We start from the raw sequence: 22,186 nt of genomic DNA, 5'->3' as shown, positions 1-22,186 counted from the left end.
TCATGCCTAAACTAATGTTATTCCCTTTTCTAATAATGCCTTTCATAATGTCTACCACATTCACAGACACAACGTTAGCCATGAAAATCTGCAGACCACGGCAAATGAATCGAAAAGATAATGGAGAAATCACAATAAGTCAAAGATTTCCGTAAAAATCTCGGTAATCTCGGTTCTTCAGGAAAACTTGATTCATAAATTCTGAGTACTATACCAGCAGAATACTCTATCAAAGACGTCTTGGGCAGTTTTTAACTTCCTCTAACTTGCAGTAATTCTAGTCGCATGCCGCACTCCCGCATTCCATAACTTAAAAACTGAAATAGGGTGTTTGAGCCTGGCTAAATTATGCGTCAACTCCACGGAAAATTTTTAAATTGGCCGAAACTCCGGCACAATGAGCACGTCTCCTTGCAAATTCTGATAATCTGCATAAATTGTTGGCCATTAATTTTCAAAGCCGTGGCAGATGGCGCTGAATTAATACCGTTATCGTGAAAACTATCTACCACCCCCTTCTTAATGGCTTTATGGCAATTTCGAATTAAAATTTCGGTTTGCCCTCTGTTAACGGTGATCTGTTGGAGGCGAATGATCTCGACGTATTCATGTCATGGTCGTTTGTTGAATTAATAAAGGCCCATCAAACTGGAAATGATATATGCGTGCATGGGGAAGGGAGGCAAAATGGGAAAACATTGCGTTCGTAACGTGCATGAAATACAGTGGAACACCATTCAGCAACTGGGAATTGTCCATGTGGTGGAATGATGATGAATTGAAAAGTGTATGTGAATTTTCACGACCGGATGTAACTGAGTCAAAGCTATTTTGCTGGTTTATTGACCGTGTTCTGCAGATTTGTATGACTGCGGTAGATATTATCAAAGACAATGAGGCAACAGACAAAGTGCTTGAGTTGTCCATGTTCACAGTTGAGTCTTCGTTTTTATTCCAGTGTTATTTGACGTAGCTTCGTTTTTAATAAGTGGATTGAATGATATATCATCGAAATTGTGATTCAGTTGACTGTATTAATGTTCATTTCTTCTTCATTGCTGTTGAAATTGTTATTGTTCCTTTTTTCAACCGCCTTTCTGAATTTTTCAGAGACCCTCCGGCTTGCAAGTCTTTCAAGTCGTCCAAGGGCTCATTGTTTTCTCCAACTTTTTCATGACACACGTTTCAACAATCCAGTTCCATATACTAGTTTGTACATGAAACTAGTACACTAGTTTGTACTTATGCCATGGACATATTTGTTTTTCCATTAATTGTTCGCCACTTGTGATCCAAAGCCTCACATTCATATAAAATTTGACGAGATGTCTCTCTTCCTTTGTTGCATTGACTGCAGCTTAGGTCTTCGTTGTACAGCCCTATTTTGTTCAATTGTTCCCTTGAGGGACAATGTCCAATGTCTAGTGAGTAGCCCTGTAATGGTCCTGAGCCAATCCCTGCTTAGTTGTAGCAATCCTGTGGTTCTCTTCTCGGAAGGTCCCTTTATAAAGGTTTTGTGGTGTATTTTTTCAGTACTTCCTGTTTCTTACAGAATCATTTCTCGATCTGATTTTTTACCAGGAATTTTGTTTTGCCCACAGCTGGTTCAGGGCCTGTACCTGGAGTTGAGAATCCGAGTCTGGCACACTTGTCAGTTTTTTGTCACCCATGGTACCTGAGTGTCCTGTCACCCGGTATAAAGTCAATCTATTTCTGTCTTGGTAAATTTGTCTTCCTAGTCTTTGAATCATTTTTGGGTTTTCAATGCTCCTAGTTGAGGCTAGTGATTATTTTCATGCGCATTGCAAGATTGCGTACACTCCAGCCTGAAAGACTTATGTTTCCTGACCAAGTGGGTGACTGAAGTTGTTCACGAGATAACTGTTCATTCTTTACTCCAACTACGTAGTTTGTGTCGAACATGTATTTCGGAATTATGTGGTCCGATAACATGTTAGATGTTCGTTCTTCCACATATTCCGAAATTTCCGTTTTTCCCGATCCCCATTCCCATTCGAAGAGTTTTCTGATCTGAATAAGTCCACTTCTGTTTCTTCAATTATCACAAGATGTACAGAAAAAATATTCAAGAGTGGGGTGGTTTTCATTGCTCCCGTTATTCCCAAACATGAAAGTCTTCGTACCCTGTTTAGTTTGTTGTTAGCAATCATTTGTTACATTTCTGGTCACCAGACCATAGATAAATACAGCTTGTTGAATCTATGAAGCGACTATAACATATCATTACCTGCGTACACTACACTGCGACAAAGAACGCATTAAGATAGAAAATGATGGAATCTACCATGCGACTTAATGCACCTATTTGGGTTTTAGAGTGGCCTGAGAGTACAGTCCCCGCCACAAGTAGCAATAAGTATTGATGGTTTTTTAATTGATGGTCAATTACTAGTTCAGTATGATGATGAATTTAAATGAGTTTGTTTATCAGCAGTCATTTTATTTGGGTTCAAGAGTAAATTTCAAATTGAAAATTTCTTGGGAAACATTATATTTATTAAGATGAATGAATCCAAAAAATATATAATTGAAGTTATGATAAAAAATTCACAAAGATTCAACTCCAGACAGATCGGAATCACTTGTAGCGTTATCACTAACCTCACTGGTAATATCGTTGTCACTATCACCTTGAACATTCATAATTATTTTGTCTATTGCGAAATTAAGAGCAAGTTCCTCCGATGCATAAAATTCTTCAAAACGTTTTGCGTGTTCACAACGTTTTTTTCACCATTCTTGAGAAAACGAAGTGAAGAATTTGTCACACAAGCTTTAAACGGATTTGAATTTGGAGTCCACATTTTTATCAGCCACATATTTTTCCATAATCCTATAAATTTCATACAATTCGAATCGTGGTTTATGGAATTTAATAATGGAAGAGCATATAATCTTTGGCATATCATCTGTGAAATGAATTTTCTGTCTTCCTAACCATTCTCTCATCTCATTTTTCCTCGAGAACATGTTTGGGCACTTTTTATACTAAACTGAACTAGAGCCTGGGCTCTAGTAAAACTTCCAGGACCTGTTCAACTCAAAGTTCAGAGGTCCTGGGTCGTCTGACTTGGTCCTCTTGGTGAATGCGATTCCGCTGGTCTTTCATTGAGTCTTAAGTGATAGGTATAAGTTGTATTAAGAACTTGGGTATATTCAGACGCGATAATACGGATAACTTTTTTAAGTGCATGTTCCACTACTGCTGATTTGGCAGATTTATACTCCAAGTATAAGCACGCCCGAGAAAGTTATTGTATAGTCAAATACATGTTGCGGTTTTGTGAACTGTACAGTGAAAATATCATAATAAAATGTTATATGATGGATTTTTATGAAGTATCTGACAATTTCATCACATAATACTTGTTCCTCTGTTGATTAGTGAAAATTTAGCTATCAATACAAACGAATAGATGTGTTTCACATGTGTTCACGATAGAAGCACCTGAAGCTTATTTTCTCGTGAAACAATTTTCGATAACTTGATTATAATTCACAATTTCATTACTTCTCTTCTTCTGATGAATTATTGTTCTCAGCGTTCTTCGTGGCGCTTTATGACCGATACTCCTCTTACTGGGTGATTACGTAATAAAAACTTCGTCCCGCTTACACTACCATAGTCTCAATTGTTTTTTTTTTCTGATTCTGCAAGTTTTTATTCACATAATCTTCTGTTGGTGTATTTTTTATAATCACTACGCCCACATTTGACAGCTGGTCTACTCCGGCCTCTAACCGTCCTGAATGAGGCTTCACGACTTCACTTGACCTTAAAAATATTTTGTTTCTACACGCGTACGTTGTAACCGTGTCAACAGCGCAAAATAAAACTTATAATAGAAAAATCAGAAAAGTGATTTAAAACCTCTCAAATTTTATCAACGAGAATATTATAATAGGTTTCCAATGCTTCCTTGGGCCGGGACAAGTGGGAAAATACGTAGATGTGCATTATATTCTACAAAATATTTGAAAGAGTGAAAACCGGAATTTTTAACAATAGGAATCTCACAAACAACTGTCTGTCATCGGTCAAGCACTCAAATGGAATAGGTTTGCCACAGCGAACCATAACACGTAAGTCTGTAGACCTTGCTGGCCACCTCACCGGCCCATAATTCTCTCACCATTTACCACCAAACCTTTCAGTCGGATAATTAGATACTCGTCTGGTAGTGTGCGGTGGAGCACCATCATATTGAAACCAGATGTTTTTATAGTTAGCCAAACGTATATCATCCAAATAGTCTTCGAAAAGCAACATTAAAAACTGGTGATAGGTTCCTCCATTCAGAATTCCGTCAAATAAATGAGGACCCAAAACCCAAAATTCTATCTTTGTAAATTCCTGCCCACACGTTAATACTAAATTGCACTTGAGGTCGAATTTCTCGGAACTGCCTGGAGTTCTTTATGCTCCAAATGTGTTCGTTATTTCAGTTGAATATCCCACAATTCGTAAAAGTGCTTTAATCTGTCCAAATTACATTTTCCAAGAAAACAGGAAAATCAGTAGAGAATATTACTGGAGTTTTTTCCCAACACCAAATCGTTATGTTTAACACCTCGACACGTGTTTCGATCACCAAGTGATCATTCAAACAGGAAGATTAATCTTCCTCTCTAAAGAAACACGTGTCGAGGTGTTAAAAATAACGATTTGGTGTTGGGAAAAAACTCCAGTAATATTCATTACTACACCAAAGGTTCCAAACAGTGCATCATAAGTACCGGAAAATCAGGTCTTCGTATTAGCCAGTTACAAAATTCTAATCGTCTTTCGGGATCACCTGGATGCAATTTTTGAGATATATGTATTTTGTAACGTTTTAAATCTTTTTTTTTAATGTCTGCAGGCACTTGTATGACAAATATTCATTTCAGAGGAAATTTGACGTGACGAGTTCATGTTCATCTCCAAATTAATGATTTTTATTGAAAAGAACACAATGTCTAACTTACCTCATACATACCTCATTTATCAAATTTTCTTTTAGTTTCCTGGTCCATACTGTCTTCGTATTTTTTTCTCGGCTCTTCAAATTAATCAAACCCGGTGAAATTTTGATCCAATAACTTGAACATAGTTCGATGTGGTTATCGTTTTTCGGGATACAAGTTTAAATACATTAATATATGTAATACATTTGTATCATATTTTTTTTCTTCATTCGTGAAAGTCATTTTTCGCCAAAAATTTAATGAATTGTACAATAACAAAATGTCATTGAGTGTAACAAAGTCAAATTTGGAAACATCAAAGTCAAAGCCTATTATGATAAGAATTAATTTTTTTTAATATCTTCAATTTTTCGAAAAAGGATGATTACTTATTATACATCATTGGAAAGGTAAAATATGTTTCTATTCAAAACAGAAATAATTCAATATGGAGCCCATAAGAAAGTTGATGACGGTGGCCGGAAGACGAAACGTCGGATAGCAAATCTGAAAACACTATTATGTAGCAGGGAAAAAGTGGTAACGTAGAAGTGCAATTTATTTTCGAATCCTTCAAAAAAATAAGCCAGAAAAAAATAAAAACCATTTTCCGAAATTTCTGTTTTTTCCGTATCTCCGGATATACGCAGAATTTCAAAACTTTCTCAAAGGCATATTGTTAGTCAGGTAAATGCGCAACTTTGCCCCAATTTAAGCATCTTCGTATCTCTCATAGTTTCCGATATCCCAATGGTGAGGATCAAATTTAAAAAATCCCAAATAGGTTGTTGATGTTTAACTAATATATTAAAGACGTGTATAATACATTTTTTTTTCAATACTTGATTTGTGCAGTTCTGAAATCCAAATTATGTATCAATATAAAAATCCATCCCCACTCGTTTATCGCAGTCGCAACATAACCTGAAATAAATGAACACAGATTCAAAAATACTATTAAATTTTCAAATTTGAATAACAAGCTCTAATTTGACAGAATGACAGACTACATTTTCAGTTCTTCGAAACTTTGCTCGTGAGGAATCAGAAAATCTACGCGTCCCCATAATTTCAGTTTTTACTTCATTCGAATAAATTTTATGGAACTGTCAGAAAATCACCTCTCAAGTTGAGACAATAGGAATTGAATTGCACTCAATTATGACCGAATATTGGACCCATTCAATAACTTCGAAATATAATTGGAATTCACCAGAGCAGAGCTGGACAAATTCAATACGTGACACTAAGATCGATGGAAGCCGAATTAAATGGAGAACAGAATGGTCTCCAATTAATGGTTCGTAATTTGAAAAGACGTGATGATGTGGAATGTGGTGAATAGTCTGATGATTTCTGAAGTAACCGACGCGACGGGAACATATATCCACTGAAATAGAGAGTATGTGTTAACATTTCATTTTGATTCATATATAAACTCAAAAGAGATGTTAAATCACTTATAGGCGAGTTCTCGGTATTTCTCAAAACTCATGATTCCAACCAGCAAATTTGTTGCAAACAAAATATTGAACTGAATATCTCAAACGATATAATACGATTTGAATATTAGTCATACAGTGTGACCCACTTGAGAGCCGGACACCTCCAGTAAAATTGCATATTTTCTCTGATTTCGAAGAACTTCATTTCGAATCAGAGAGTTAGTTAGTTTTTAGGAAAGATTCAAAATCACCATTGGACTGGGCATCCTCTCAAATGGTGGTACACCAAATTTTATTAAAAAATATTCAATATTAATAATTATGTGGTTGAATCGACATTCATAATGTATCATGATAGAATGTTAACTGCACACCTCTCAGATGGTTTAAAATACTGCTAAGTTGGCCGTGAAACACCGTGTTGATATGAAAAATCGCGTTTTTTTTCATTTTGCATTGGAAACAAGAGACTATTGTTGATCATTATTGCTGCTGTCAAAAACTGTATTGAAACAGTAATGTCAGATCATGACCTATTAGTAAGAATAATATTTTGTGAAGCGGTAAGAATTTGAGATTTATCATGGAAGAACTGAGTATGCGAGATGAAATTGAACTTGTGCGCATTGTCGGAGATAATGTTCTTTCGGCAAGAGAAGCTACCAGAGAATTTCTTAGGAAACATCCTAATAAACTTTCCGTGAGCAGCAGTAAAGTGAACTGTATATATTCTGTTTTTGGCGAAACAGGTTGTGTAAGGACCATATGCTAAAAACAGAAACAATCCACACCGTGAGAACAGGAAAAGTGATCAAATATAGCAATATTTTTTTGTAATAACCCTCATTCAAGCTTGTAAACGGCTACTTTGAACTTAAATATCTCCAGAGAAAATATCACTAGATGCCTTGAAAATTGGAATTTATTTGATTCAACCACAGATTTATTATTATCGAATATGTTCTGATGAAATTTGGTATACCACCATTTGAAAGGGTACTCAGTCAAATGCTGATTTTATTTTTTTCCAAAAAATAAATCGCCTTTGAATGAGGCATGAGGGTTTGCTGGCCAAACTTCGATGCTATGGCTGGTCGGTTCATTTTTGTGTATGGTTCTCCAGCTTCTTGAAAGAATGTTTCCTGCAAGTGGTCATCGATGGAAATCTTATGAACACTTTTACCATCAACGCTGATGTTCTCCAGGGATCCATTGTCTCCAATCCTATTTTCAGTATAATTCAACGACTTGATGGAAAAAATGAAGAATCCTGTTGCTGACGACAACACACTTGTTTCGTCACTCCATTTGGATTCCAGGACATCGGCTGCGGATACACATCTTCACCGGCAGCAGGAGGCTGGCTTCATATCTCAATGAAGATATAGAAGTGATTTCGAATTGGGGTGTAACTAACTAGGTTCAATTCAATGCCACAAAAACTCAGGCATCGGGTATCTCCAGAAAGATACATGTCTCCGAACTGGATATAATAATGTCAGGAAAGACAATTCCACTTTCTGCTTCGATAAGTTTGTTGGGGGTTATAATCACCATCAATATGTATTGGCACAATGATTCCGCTGGAATTGCGAAGGCTGCTTCTCAATAGCTTAGAACACTGTACCGAACCAGAAAACGGTACACACCTCAGCAACTTTTGATACTTTATAGAGCTCAGATCAGACCTTCTCAGGAGTATTGTTCTCATGTCTGGAGCTCCGCCCCTAAGCATACGCGGAAGCTGCTAAATTCTATCCAGAAAAGAGCCATTCACCTGATTGAAGATGCGAACATCATTTGCAACCTCAATAGGCTGTAACATCAAAGAAAGGTTGAGGATTGGTCTCTCTTCTATAAATACTCTCACGAGAAGTGTTCAAGTGGCTTGACACATTTGATTCCACCAAGAGCGGTACATATTAGAAATACGCTATGGACTGTGGCTGCTCATTGTTTTGAGGTTCAATTCAGTACACCTCAAACTCCACTGTTTAAGATCTGTTTCACTGCGTTTATGTGGAATAAACTTCCTGAGGTTGGATTTTTAAATGGTTGGTCAATCGCTGATTTTGTACAGGTACCGCTCTTAGAGAGCCTTAAGGATGTTCCTGTAGTGCTTGTGTTTTGTCCTGAAAAAAATACGATTTCTTGTATTTCAACTTATAAAAATATTTGCAGGAGGCCTTGGTATTTGTAGAGAGAGAATGATATTCGGTTCCAAACTACAGTTTTTTGAGCTCTACAATTCAAAATGATGATCTTTGAAATCGGAGAAATAGTGAAAGTTTTAGAGTGGTGTTTCGCTTTCAAGTAGGTCACACTGTACATCCGTGGATTTTTGTGGAATTGAAAATGTTTCAGAATGGGTCCCTCTCAATGCCGTGAGAGTTTGCTCAAACAAAAACCTCACAACAAAGTTGGGAGGACCTCAGAGAATGAGGCTCTGAGCCACTGCACAAATTCAAATTAACTCATCTACTTAGAACATGTTTGATCGATATATTGTTTATATATTCATCTCTATATTGATTCTTTCATTCTTGTTACAGTGAACAGTAGTCAATACGCTCACTATGTTTTCAACACTTTGGATCAAGACCACAGTGGACTGATTAGTTTTGAGGTGAGTATTTTGCGTGTCAACCAACTGATTACTTCATAATTCTGAATCGAATAAAAATCAATCTATTAATATATGAGTGAATAAAAAAATCATGACAAATTACAACATTATCGACAGTATTTTTTGCAACACCTATTTATTTGAATATACTTAAAAAAGATATTATAAATTCAACACATATGCATGCAATATCATCGAAACAACTATATTCCCACATATAATAATTTTTGAGGATTTTTCATAACGTATACAAAAATTTTATAGTTGTATGTAAATATGTACGTATCACTGGCTATCAGACCATTACATCGAGACCAATATGCATACAGGTCAGGTATGTGAACAGAAACGACTCTATGTCGAGTAACAGAAAAAGTTGAAAATACTTACAAAAACAAAGAAGTATTTTTAGCTGCTTTCTTGGACATTGAGGGCGCATTTGATAATACGTCGTTAGAATCAATCATCCAGGCGTCGAAGAGGAGAGGGATCGACAAGACAAGCTGTAGGTGGATAGACTGCATGCTTAGGGGAAGATTGCTATATACAACCATTATGTGGGAAACAGTCGGGGCACGGGTAGCAAGGGGCTGTCCTCAGGGGAAGGTTCTATCCCCTCTGTTATGGAACCTTATGGAATGGACGAGCTATTATGTCTCTTGGACCACAATGGGTATAAAGCATTGGGCTATGCAGACGACTTAGTCATCTTAGTCCAGAGTAAATACAACCAACACTTGGACAGAATAAAGAGGAAAACGGAGGTAGCACTGATGTTCGCCAGATGCATCTAAAGAAAAACATGGGGGCTAAAACCAGACATGATATATTGGCTATACATGATGGTGGTTAAAACCATGATAAGATAAGCATCTCTGGTATGGTGGCCAAAGATGAAGCAGGCGACCGTCATCAACAACCTAGGCAAGGTGCTAAGACTTTGGAAATGACGGGAACAATGAGAACTACTCCAACAGCTGCATTGGAGAAATTCCTGAATCTACCTCATTCACACCTTGTGATAATGGGGGAGGCCAGAATGGGCCAATAAAAGATCGGACCAAACAGAAATTTCGAAACAAGTGGAGGAGCACATATTGAATATGTGCACGGACCACATGACACTGAAGTACACCTTTAACACAAACTTCACGGCCAAAATCGGCCGTGAAGAGTGGAAAAACATTAGTCATCCCGAAAACATGTTTGGAAAAAACACCTGGTATACAAATGGATCGAAGACCAAACATGGAACGGGAGCTGTAATATATCGAGCAGATAGAAATTTAAACTACAGTTATCCGCTAGGACTATACACATCCGTCTTTCAGGAGGAAGTGGATGCTATCTTGCAGTATGCAAGGCTCATTAAATTGAGACCTCAAAAAAATTAGCGGATCAATATTTTTACAGACAGCAAGAGCGCACTTGAGGCTCTGACAAACCAATATCAATATCAAAACTATGGTTGTAATTAAGGACTTACAGTGTTATAATCATCTAAGTGTAGGTTTCAGAAATTATCAATTAGTTTAATATGTTCAAAAACTCTTGTTTTGATTTTCCTACCTCTCTGGTCGACATACTGAGCAGAACAATTTGGTGGTGAACACAAAATTTTGTAAACGCTGATTTATGGGAGATTGGTAGTTCATCTCTAGTATTGACTAATAATTTGGAAATAGGATTTATAGTATAAAATGAAAAATTAATATCACTACCATACCGTCTGAGAATATTTGAAATATAATGTGAAACTTCACCTGAAGTTCCACTTTCTCAATCTTCCACAAACCCTTATCTTTGTAACAAGATGGAACGTATATATGGTATGGGATCTGTTTGCTCAGAACACCAGTCGATATGTATGCAATGTTCTTTCTCCTGCTGTGATCCTGTTTGCTGATCTCTAGTCATTGTTCCATGTCATGTCGATTTTCATCTTTCTATATATTTTTGACAGTTGATTCTCATTTATTCTTTTCGGATATTTTCTTTATAAGTCGTTTTCATGTACCGTTTGATAGATTTGATGTTAATGAGTGAGCATAAAGGCTTCAAGCCGCCCATAGTTCAATCACTGAGAAATATGATGTTATAAGTTTCGCCGTTTTTCGCTCACTACATTGAAGTTTTTTTTCCTTATTATTAACATGTTATTGTGACCATTTGTTTCGTTGTTACCATTTTCTTCTTTTATTGTAGAATTTTCAAGTAATTAGCTGATAATGAACTTATATAGGTTTGAAACATGTACTGATTGATGGTTTTACCGTTCTAACATCTGATAGTGGTATTATATTGTGGAGACGACTTTGAGTTTTTATACTTCGCAAATCTACTGCACTCCTCTTTGAGATATAATAGACTTCTACCAGAGGTTTCTATATGGTTAAGATTGTACTGTTTCAATAGGTGATTTCATCTGTCCTTTTGCCTTTCAGAATAAAATTCAGCGTATGGATAATTACGTAATCAAACTGCTACTGCACCTTCTTTGTTGGAACTCGATTTTTTTCACCATATCCAAATATTTTTTCTACATCTCATGATTTTGAAGGGGGCGTAAGAGTAATTGTGAATTTTATATTTCAAAACAAACTTATACAATGAAATTAATAAGTTTTGCGCATTGAAGATCTACCTATTCGTGATATCGCAGGATGTTGGACCATATACAAAATTTCATTTATCGAATACCTATACTCAGGTGAATTCAGATGACAAATCGAATAATTTTGTTATTTACATGCACGAGAGATGCTATAGTTATACCAGAACCTTGTTCTTGCTGATATCGAAAGTATTCTAACAAAATTTCAGAAAGTAATGGAATTATTATACAATGGACTTCTTGGTATCTGAGTATGGCAATTTTCCTTCATGACATATTGATCATTAGGTGAAGTGGAAGAAAAAGTTACATTATTTTGGCACTTGCATTATGTTTCACTCAAATAATTATATTTTCAAAAAGTGTACTACACATGAGATACTCTTGATTCTCAAGTCATTATGAGAATCGATCGTGACACAAAATACTCCACTTGACATAGAGTTTTGTAAATTTAATGCTGATCCCTATATTTGTAAGCCAATTTTCAGGAGAGATCATTCATTAATCAGTGGAAGATGTTGGGAAATGAACTAATTCCTGACATAGGAAGACAAGTCAAATATTTGCTCTGGAAATATTTCTAACATTCTCATTCCATGAGAAACTAAGACTGATAATAAGTCCAGCGTAGATATAATGACTCAGATGGGAAACAGATTTGTTTTTTTTACTGTTTTTTTTTTGGTTCATAGTTTTCCACAATCTAGAGAAATGAAAGCTGAATCGATAGAGAATCTGCTGAAGAGTAGGGAAAGTAAACTGAAATGTTCACCCCGAAAAGTTACTGCTTAATATAAACCACTAAAAAGTCAAATCAGTCAGTAAGTCATAAATTTTGTCTACAAATTGAAAAACCCGATTGAAAAACTTAAATATCGATACTTTGCCTTCTTAAGTGTTTGATATTCAGAAAAACAATCCTTTTTCGTTTTCAAAAGCTGAAATTCACTTTAAAAATCTCTTCAGAAGATTCTCTATTGATTGAGCTTCTATTATTCAGATTGTGAAAAGTTATGAACCCAAAAAAACACTCGAAAATATTGGATCTTTCACAAAAATGTTTTTTAAAGGACAGATATCTATGTTCTAGTGGTGTTGAATCATATCACGCTGAATAGTCTGATTATTCAATTGAAATGGAATTTTGTGTTGCTGCAAAATGTCTACATTCTGCCTCCTCATTTCTGAATGAACCATTTTGTATAAGAAGTAATTACATTTCGTTCAGAAACTTATTGAGTATTCACCCCACATATTTTGTTATTGATTTTTTATTGTCATTCCAATTCCATATTATATTATGATTTTCATCAAAATTATCGAACGCATCAAATAGAATTGAAGAACTCACACTCCTCAACTATTCTCCTGTCAAACTCTTGTTCTCATAGGGAAATATTTTTACCTTCCACTGAAACTTAATTGCTTTCCTGGTAAATTCGCAAAATCTGCAGTTCTACTGGGATGAACGGAAATTAATCAATTAGGTGTCTTGTTAAGCCATTAATTTTTCTTCATCCCTTGGTTTTGTCTCAGCTGGTTACAAGTAAAAAAGGCAAACATTTTCGGTTCTAATTAGTTACTTTCCGTTTTTCCTTGCAAAAACTTCTTGTTAGAGAGACAAGATGTGAGATTTATTACCGCATCATCAAGCACTTGTTAGAAATAACAAATTGCTCAATGAATTTTTCTGAGAAGAGAAATAGTTTTCATTCGTTTGCATGTTCTACAAAAATGTATAAGAGGTTTCGTTGACAAAGCGAAAGCCGTATCATTCACTTCTTCCATGAATATCTCTTGGGAGAGAAATATGCTTCAGCTGTTAATATTTTTATTACTTTCCAAAGTTATTTTCATTGGTGAACCTATACATATCACTGTTAAAGTTATAACAGAACAACAGATCCTATACTCTCTCCTGAACTGCACATGTTTTTTTGTATGACAGAAAATATCTGCCATACAAAGTATCCACGATTGTGGATACTAACAATCGAAACATCGCGTGGTGAAGTAACTTAGTTTGGAATCTTTTAATTTTTAATTTTCATTTCTTGTTGATAATTTTTTTTTTATTTTTTATTTTTATCTCGTGTTATTAGTTAGATATTCTGGTTGTAATTTCAGTTTATTTTGCTTAATATAATTGCTTGTTATTGTTCAGCTGTTTTTTTTTTATTTTCTACAGATTCTTTCAGGTATTTCGAATCAATTTATATCATATCGGACAATGGAAGTCCGAACTAATGAAAGTCACCACGAAACATTGTCAGCCACCTTCAACCAGAAAACATCTTGCTCTTGCAGCTCTTAGTTTCTATTCCATTACAAAATTTTGAAAAACTAACTGACTGAAAGAACTGTGAAGTATATTTTGGGAAAGATAGGTTTTGGCTTTCTGCTCCTCTATCATCATACAAACATTATATCATGTGTCTAATTTTTTGCATCTTCCCAGCTTATTACTATATGATGTCGGCCAATTTTCCTCCATAAATTTAAATTGAACCGAAATCCTGTCGAAACAGCCCGAAAAATCAACCAGGTATTTTGCAACTATAGTGTTAATAAACGCACTGTTCGATGTTAGTTTGAGAAATTTCATTAAGAAAATTTTAGCCTCGAAGATGAGTCCCTTAGTGGTCGATCTACAGTAATCCAGAACGAGAATTTGAGGACCCTGGTAGGAACTGACCCATCCCAAACAGTCAGTTGGATGGCGAAAGAACTCGACATCAACGTCCATACGGTTTTTGATGGTCACGTTCCGGAGTCTGTTTTTTGCTTTCGCGCAATCAAAACGGCCCTTTTAGGATCAGATCGTCACGTGTGACAAAAAATGGATCCTCTACAACAAGAGACGTTCAGAACAGTGGTTGGACACCGATAAGCCACCCAGACACTTTCTCCAAAGGAAAAAACCCACCAGGAAGAGACCATGCTTACCTACTGTATCATGGTCAGCGGCTGTTGTGATTCACTTTTAACTTTCTGCAGCCTATCCAAACCATCACAGTGTGAGAAATCGACGAAATGTACCAAAAATGGCGTCAGCAGTAGCCGGCACTAGTCAACAGTAGAAGTCCGATCCTGCTCCACGACAACACCCGTCCCCATGTTTCGCAAATCACCGTCCTTAAAATAAAAGAATTGGGCGTCAAAGTTCTGTCTCACCCACTATACTCCCCAGACTTCTCACCAATTGAATACGATCTTTTGAAACACTTAGATAACTTTGTCACCGGCCATCGTCGATTTCATCGAATCCCGAGCAGACAATTTTCATGCTGACGGAATTGGCCAAAGTGTACCGATTCAATTGCGCTTATTTCTATTAGATCAAATAAGATATTACAGTTTAAAGTAGATTCATGAAAACGGACAAAACTTCTGAGAGAAATGTTTCAGTTATAAATATTCCAGTTTCTTCCTCTGGAAGAATCTCACATTTTCAGTGTGATGATGTGGAAGGAAAACTCAGAACCTTTCTTTCCATGTAATTCAATGTTCATGTTGGAAACTAGTTGTTTCGGTGGGACTTTTCATCACAGTTTGTATCTGGAAGAATATTTTGTCCATCTTTGTGAATAATTTCCATTGGTGTTAATTTATTTATCTCTTTCTCAGTAAGTTTTTCAAAATTTTATTTGATGATGGGAAATAGAAAGCCAAAAATCTTCTTAACGTATTTAAAAAACACTTCATTCCGAGATTTGCACTAACACGTGTTTCGCCTACACTGGCTTCTTTGGGCGTGTCTTTACCAACTAATTCTAGATATTTAATGCCTAATATACCTCATTCTACAATTTGAAGTACCTACATTTCAAGTACCTGTTTTTTACCTAAGTTTGTAATGAATTGAATTAACTGAGCTTATGTCCCAGTTTCCACATTTGAATCCCAGTTATTACCCGAATCCCTGAATCTATTTCTGAACATTCTAGAAGGTTGAGTTTCAAACTCTTCTCTTCTAGATGTAACACATCGTAGACATGAATGAACTCATGTCCTTCTGCTGAAAGGTGGTTTACCAATGATGAATTAGTCTTTCTATTTACAAAACTCTTTGTATTATTTTTCATTCTTTGGGAACACGTTCTTGGGCAAGAGACACAAGTTAGCTTATATACTCCTGATATAATTTTTATATTTTTTCAGATTGTGGAAGGTAACAATTAACCAAAAAAGGTCGATAAAAAAAATGATTTTTTCCTCCACAAAAAAAATGACTTTCGTTGAATACTCCTGATCTTCTCTTCTATAATACACACAATCTTAATGTCATATCATGAAACAAATCTTCATAAAATATTCGAGAAATTTTTCTGGGTACACATTTTCAGCGCATCCAACTATTAATAGACATTCATGAATACTACAATATAAACACTCCGAATGTTTGCACAACAAAAAGATAAATAACGAGAAAAAAACAATGATTGATAAACTGTATACTCAATTAATAAACAGTAGAAATTGAATTCATAAAACCCTACAAAAATATTCGAACGGTAGTGAAGTGGAAGTTATGTACAAAATTTTTAGAAATAAATTAGAAACATTGAAGTGATAAGTTAAATTCGAATATTACAAATCCCTAGGAAATTCCATTCGGTACCATTAATGTTTGCTAACTCTCATGGGAAAATTTGTGTAACTGAACATTGATAGAGTGATAGAGTTCTACTTTTCCATTTATGTATGAAATGACATACATTATGCTCAACTTCATAATTTTTAATACTTGTAACAACCATGCCACGTCAGAGACATGGCGTAGAAAGTACATTAGAAAGAATTGAATGTTATCAATGATGGTATCGATATATTTTCTGAAGAATAGAAATGAAATCATAATTACAATTCACTTCAGTTTTTTTCATGTCATTGAATGACACATACAATTCTAGTAAGAAAGTCATTACATTGAAGCAATAATGATTTTTTCATTCAGCACTGAATAGGCAACAAAATGAACTGAAAGGATTTCAAATGAAAAGATTTTCAAATAATCTGCAATTTTGAATTGTACTTAAATTAACTCCAACTTAAATTTATTTTCTAACTGCAATTAACGCTTAGTGTCCGTTGATTCCTTACAGTGAACCAATCCCTTGACATATCTCTTCTCAAGAGAAATCTGGGTACCTTGGAGCCCTTACAGAAGTTTTTTCCGAACCTGGAAAAAAGGATACAAATTAGTGATTATGTTGTGGAAGTATTCAGAATACTAATTTAAGGACTGCTATGTGACCAAACCTCATTTCCATAGATTTTTGTTACTTGCAGATTGACTGCTTCATGCGATAACACAGTCACTAACTAAGAAACGAAAAATAAGGTTGTACACAGGGTGTATAAATCTCGATCCACACCATTGGGATCTCGGAAACTATGAGAGATACGAAGATGGTTGGTTTGGAGCCAAGTTGCGCGTTTACCTGACTAACATAATGCCGTTGAGAAACTTCTGAAATTCCGAGTATATCTGGAGATATCCGGAAAAAAATAGAAATTGCACTTCCACATTGCCACTTTTTCCCTGCTATATAATGGTGTTTTCAGATTTGCTATACGGATGTTTCGTCTTTCGGCCACCATCATCAACGTTATTTTTTCTCATGGGCGCTACATTGGATTCTTTCTGTTTTGAATAAAACCAGATTTTACCTTTTCAATAATGTATTATAAGTTATCATACACTCAATGACATTTTGTTATCGTACAAGTCATTGAATTTTTGGCGAAAAGTGGCTTTCACGAATGAAAAAAAAGAGATATGATACAAATTTATTACAAATACAATGGAAACAATATTAGGTCATCGCAAATGTATTTAAACTTGTGCTATGTTCAAAATCTCACCAAGTTTGGTTCGTTTGAAAAGCAAATGAAAAAATACGGAGACAGAATCAACAATCGAAATTTGGTAAATGAGGTATGTATGAGGTGAATTAGACATTATGCCCTTTTCAATGAAAATAAAACTTTGAACAAATAACAATAACTAACTGAAATGTAAAGACAAAAGTTAATCACAGCAAATGTTCAAAATGCTGGCCTTGTTCATGATAACGCAACTGTTCCCCTTCTTCAAATGTTATTCACTGCACGATTAATTTCCCTCCTCCTCAATCTTCCGAAGTCTCTAACAATGTTGTGTTGAAGGTCCTCATTTTTCTGATAATCCCTCTGACCATAAACTCTATTTTAAAGTGTACCCCATGAGAATGTTTCCATAACACTTAAGTCTGGATACTTTGCTGGCCACCTCACCGGCCCATTATTCCCTATACATTTATCACCAAACCTTTCAGGCAGGTAGTGTGCGGTGGATCACCATCATGTTGAAACCAGATGTTGTTATAGTTATCCAGAGGGAGATCATCCAAATAGTCTTCAAAAATCGACATTAAAAACTGGTGATAGGTTTCTCCATTCATAATTCCGTCAATTCTCAAAATTCCATCTTCGTGAATTCCTGCCCAGACGTTAATATTAAATCGTACTTGAGAACAAATTTCTCGTAACTGCCTGTGGTCTTTTATACTCCAAATGTGTTCGTTATTTCGGTTGAGTATCCCACAATTCGTAAAAGTGCTTTAACCTGAGCAAATTATCTCCTTTCGGGATCACCTGGATGGAATTTTTGAGATATGTGTATTTTGTAATATTTCAAACCGCTTTTTTTGAGGCATTTCCAACCACTTGTATAACAAATATTCATTTCAGAGGAAAAATTTGACGTGTAGATTTCCCCGGGTTCATGTTCATCTGCAAAATGATTTAATTGAATTTTCATTGAAAACGACACAATGTCTAACTTACCTCATACATACCTCATTTATCAAGTTTTCTTTAGTTTCCTGGTCCATTTTGTCTCCGTATTTTTTCCTTGGCTTTTGAAATGAACCAAACTCGGTGAGATTTTGATCCAATAATTTGAACATATTTGGCGGTGGTTGTCGTCTTTAGGGATATAAGTTTGAATACATTTCCGATGGCCTAACACTGTTTCTATCGTATTTGTAGTAAATTTGTATCATATATCTTTTTTCTTCATTCGTGAAAGCAATTTTTCGCCAAAAATTCAATGACTTGTAAAATAACAAAATGTGATTGAGTGTAACAATTTGAAAGTCAAATTTAGAAACATCAAAGTCAAATCCTCTTATGATAAGAATTAATTTTTTTCAATATCTCTAATTTTTCGAAAAAGGATGATAATTTATGATACATCATTGGAAATGTAAAATTTGGTTCTATTCAAAACAGAAAGGATCCAATATAGCGCCCATAAGAGAAAATAGCAAATCTGAAAACACTATTATTTAGCAGGGAAAAAGTGGCAACGTGGAAGTGCAATTCATTTTCGAAATGAAGCCAGAAAAAAATCAAAACCATTTTCCAAAATTTCTGTTTTCTCTGGATATCTCCGGATATACTGAATCTCGTATCTCTCATGGTGACGATCGAATTTGAAACTCCCTGTATATATTCGAATAAACCGTTTTTGAACGCATATTCAGCATCTTTCTGTAGATAATTCATAGTTTCCGAAAATATAGCATAATCAAAACACAGTATCTACTTTCTTTTTTGTCTTTTTTGCGTGTTCAACAAATTATCAATTTCCACATATTGTATTTTGTCATGGATCAGCCGAAGAATATCGATTATATGCTGTGAGATTCCAACGATAATGGAAAAAATATAATCAGCAGACGTTTTTTGCTCTTTTGATAAATTGAGGGATGTAGCCATTACTACGTGGTAGGAAATCATGATGAAGGAAAGAGAATTGAAACTTTCTATGTTTTTACCACTTTTATTTGTGACTACGTTAATGAAATTTCGTCCCATAAGGACATTTTCAAACTTATACATATAAGTTATACATTATACTTATACATACTCATACATATAAGTTTGAAAATGTCCTTATAGGATGAAACTGCAATAACGTTAGTTATAAAAAATAAAAGTGGTAAAAAGAAAATTTCAATTCTCTTTTCTTCTTTTTTTTCTCTATTACGGAATAAGAATCAACTGAAGTTTGGTACTAAATGGAACATTGATTTGATACATAAATAGCTAAAAATAGAAGATTGTCCAAACATCTCTCATAGATCTATGCGGTTTGAAACTTTTTTCGAAAATGAAATATATTAACCATTAGAAATCAAGTCAAAGTTTACATTTTCTGTGAGCTCCATAGTGTGAACTTTTCATATAAGTCCTTATTCACAAGGAGTTTCGTTCGAAAAACTGACAAAAAACAAGCGTCGCTTAGTAAAACTACAAATATGAAATGAAAATATTCTCTTTTCAAGTATATTTGCTTAAAATACTTCCCCATTCCATTTGATCGAGTAAAAGATATTGGGTGTTGAATAAACTCATTTTGTGACAAAAATGTCAACATACTCACGAAACACCTGAAATGAACCCAAACATTATTTTCAAAACATAGCTTTATATAGTCCACTCACACATACAAATATTCCTTTTTGAAATTAGAAGAAGCAATTAAATTATACTTCGCGTACTTATCATTTTGCACATGAATTACTCGAGCAACCCCTTAATTTAGAAACAGGGAATACGCGAATAGAATTTAACTATCAATCACCATCAAGGGCTCCGTTACATAAGCGTCAGAGAGAACACTAGAGAACACCTATCTGCGATATTAAAGCCTTCCCACCCACAAAATCGCATTAAATCGGCCCGGATGACTGTATTCCACCTCGCAGCCCATTCTCATATCCTGCAATATGTCACCCGGCTGGTACAAATCTGCGTTCCCAATGGCGTAGATGCTGAAGCAGAATCTGCGCTGGAATAAAACTCATTTCAGGGTCTATCCAATTTATGCAAAGGGACTTCCTACCTTGTGAAATCGTTTATGAAGGAATATAAAATAAGCAGGAATTTGACATTATGAGGCCCAAGGACTAAGGGGGCCCAGGACTAATGGGAAAAATAAAAGCGTTCAGAAAAGACCACCGACTCCTGCTCATAACAAGAAGTCAGAAGGAATAGCAACAGAGCCCTCCAAATGTCCGATACCGATAAGGTACAAAATTCGGAAACTAGCAATAAAACAAAGACTCAACCCAAAGGAAGTATCCTTGACAACAGTGATTTTTTGGATAGAATTTTTGTATTCTCAACGGAAGTCCTAAATGAACTCAGTGAAAGTAAATATGAAATTTTTCCAGGAAATGTGATCATTACTCTTGAAAGAGAAACACATTCAAGAGTATCGAGACCGACTTCTTTTCACTCTGCAGGAGGGTCCCCTCTTCTGTGGTGGACATCGTAGAGAGAAACTGCTCTCCAGAAGGAGCGCCAGACCCAATATGAACCTACTGAAAAACTGAAAAACATGCTGAATTCTAGTCGAAGACATATCCAGAAGTTGAGGAAAACAACCCATTCAAAACAACCTACCTGAGTGATAGTGAATTCACCCACAGGCATATAAAGCAAGCTGAACACATTGCAATGTTGATAAACAGTGGATTGAAGAAATTAAGGAGATCAAGAAGCGGATTGATCAACTGATTCAATTATATCCAAACTCAAAATAGAGGGATACGTCTGGCACAAGAACGACTGAAGCACAAAATGGAAGTGGAAAAACATGTACAATCCATGAAAGAGCAAGAAGCAAAGAAAAAACTCACAAGAAAAGCAGAATTCCTAGCTGAAAGGAAACATGCTGATACATCCAGTGAAATAGAAGAGAATCAGTCCTAAGAAAAAATAGGAGAAGAAAGATGAGAAAAATCTAGGAATGACTCTCCTACTACAACACTAGAGAGCATCAGGCCTCAAATTGGATATGACCTAAAGAATTATGTACATTCGAAAAGAACAACTAAAAGTGCTTGAAAATTCTATCAGAAGTAGAGTTAAACAAAATGGTAGCAATACTGTGAAGCTCAAAGTATTTTTCTACCTAAACTAGATACATCCCCCCTTGTTGCTTGTTGCAATTCAAGAGCTACAAGTTGAAGCGATTAGAGAATACTTTGATAAAAGATACTATAAAGAGTCCAAGACTGAGATGCACAGATTAGAGGGTTTGATGAAGACAATAAAATCAGTTAATATGACTCGAGAATCGTTTATACAGATCAATGTCCAGGAAGAGATTCCTCCCTTGCCGAATAAACATTTTCAGGTATCTAAGAAAACCGCGGTGAAAGGAAAAGAGGAACTCCCGTTTCAAGTCAAAAATAATATGATGAGAATACTTTAGGCATAAAGACACAAGCGTCATAGGCTCAACAAAATCTGACTGAACAAAGAAACAAAGTAATAAGAACATAAGCGGTAAAGTCGGCTTCCAATAGGACGGAAAGAAATCGTCCAACTGAATTGAAATCATGCCAAAATTGGATTGAAATAAGCAATACAGGTAGATCAACAATTTTTCATACACAAAGTAGCAACGACCACGAAGTTATAATGAAGAAGAAATCGTACATGTACGCTCCTCGAGAAAAAAAGGAAGGT

The 22,186-nt window shown here is 35.4% G+C and overlaps 1 protein-coding gene across 2 annotated transcripts in view; it reads left to right on the top strand.

Annotated features, from left to right (window-relative positions):
* LOC111504259 (A-type potassium channel modulatory protein KCNIP1) overlaps window positions 1–22,186 on the top strand; it is a 463,024-nt gene that overhangs the window by 405,584 nt on the left and 35,254 nt on the right. For both annotated transcript variants that reach the window (XM_074177251.1, XM_074177250.1), the window contains one exon: window positions 8,966–9,039. In XM_074177251.1, the coding sequence (XP_074033352.1) occupies window positions 8,966–9,039 (74 nt within the window). The remainder of the gene's footprint in view (window positions 1–8,965; window positions 9,040–22,186) is intronic.

Source organism: Leptinotarsa decemlineata, unplaced genomic scaffold (genome assembly GCF_025532065.1).
Source record: "Leptinotarsa decemlineata unplaced genomic scaffold, Ldec_3_MD MMD2_tig00002974_RagTag_RagTag, whole genome shotgun sequence".
Classification (NCBI taxonomy): Eukaryota; Metazoa; Arthropoda; class Insecta; order Coleoptera; family Chrysomelidae; genus Leptinotarsa; species Leptinotarsa decemlineata.
The sequence above is the reverse complement of the archived record's forward strand: the minus strand, read 5'-3'. Positions and strand labels throughout refer to the sequence as shown.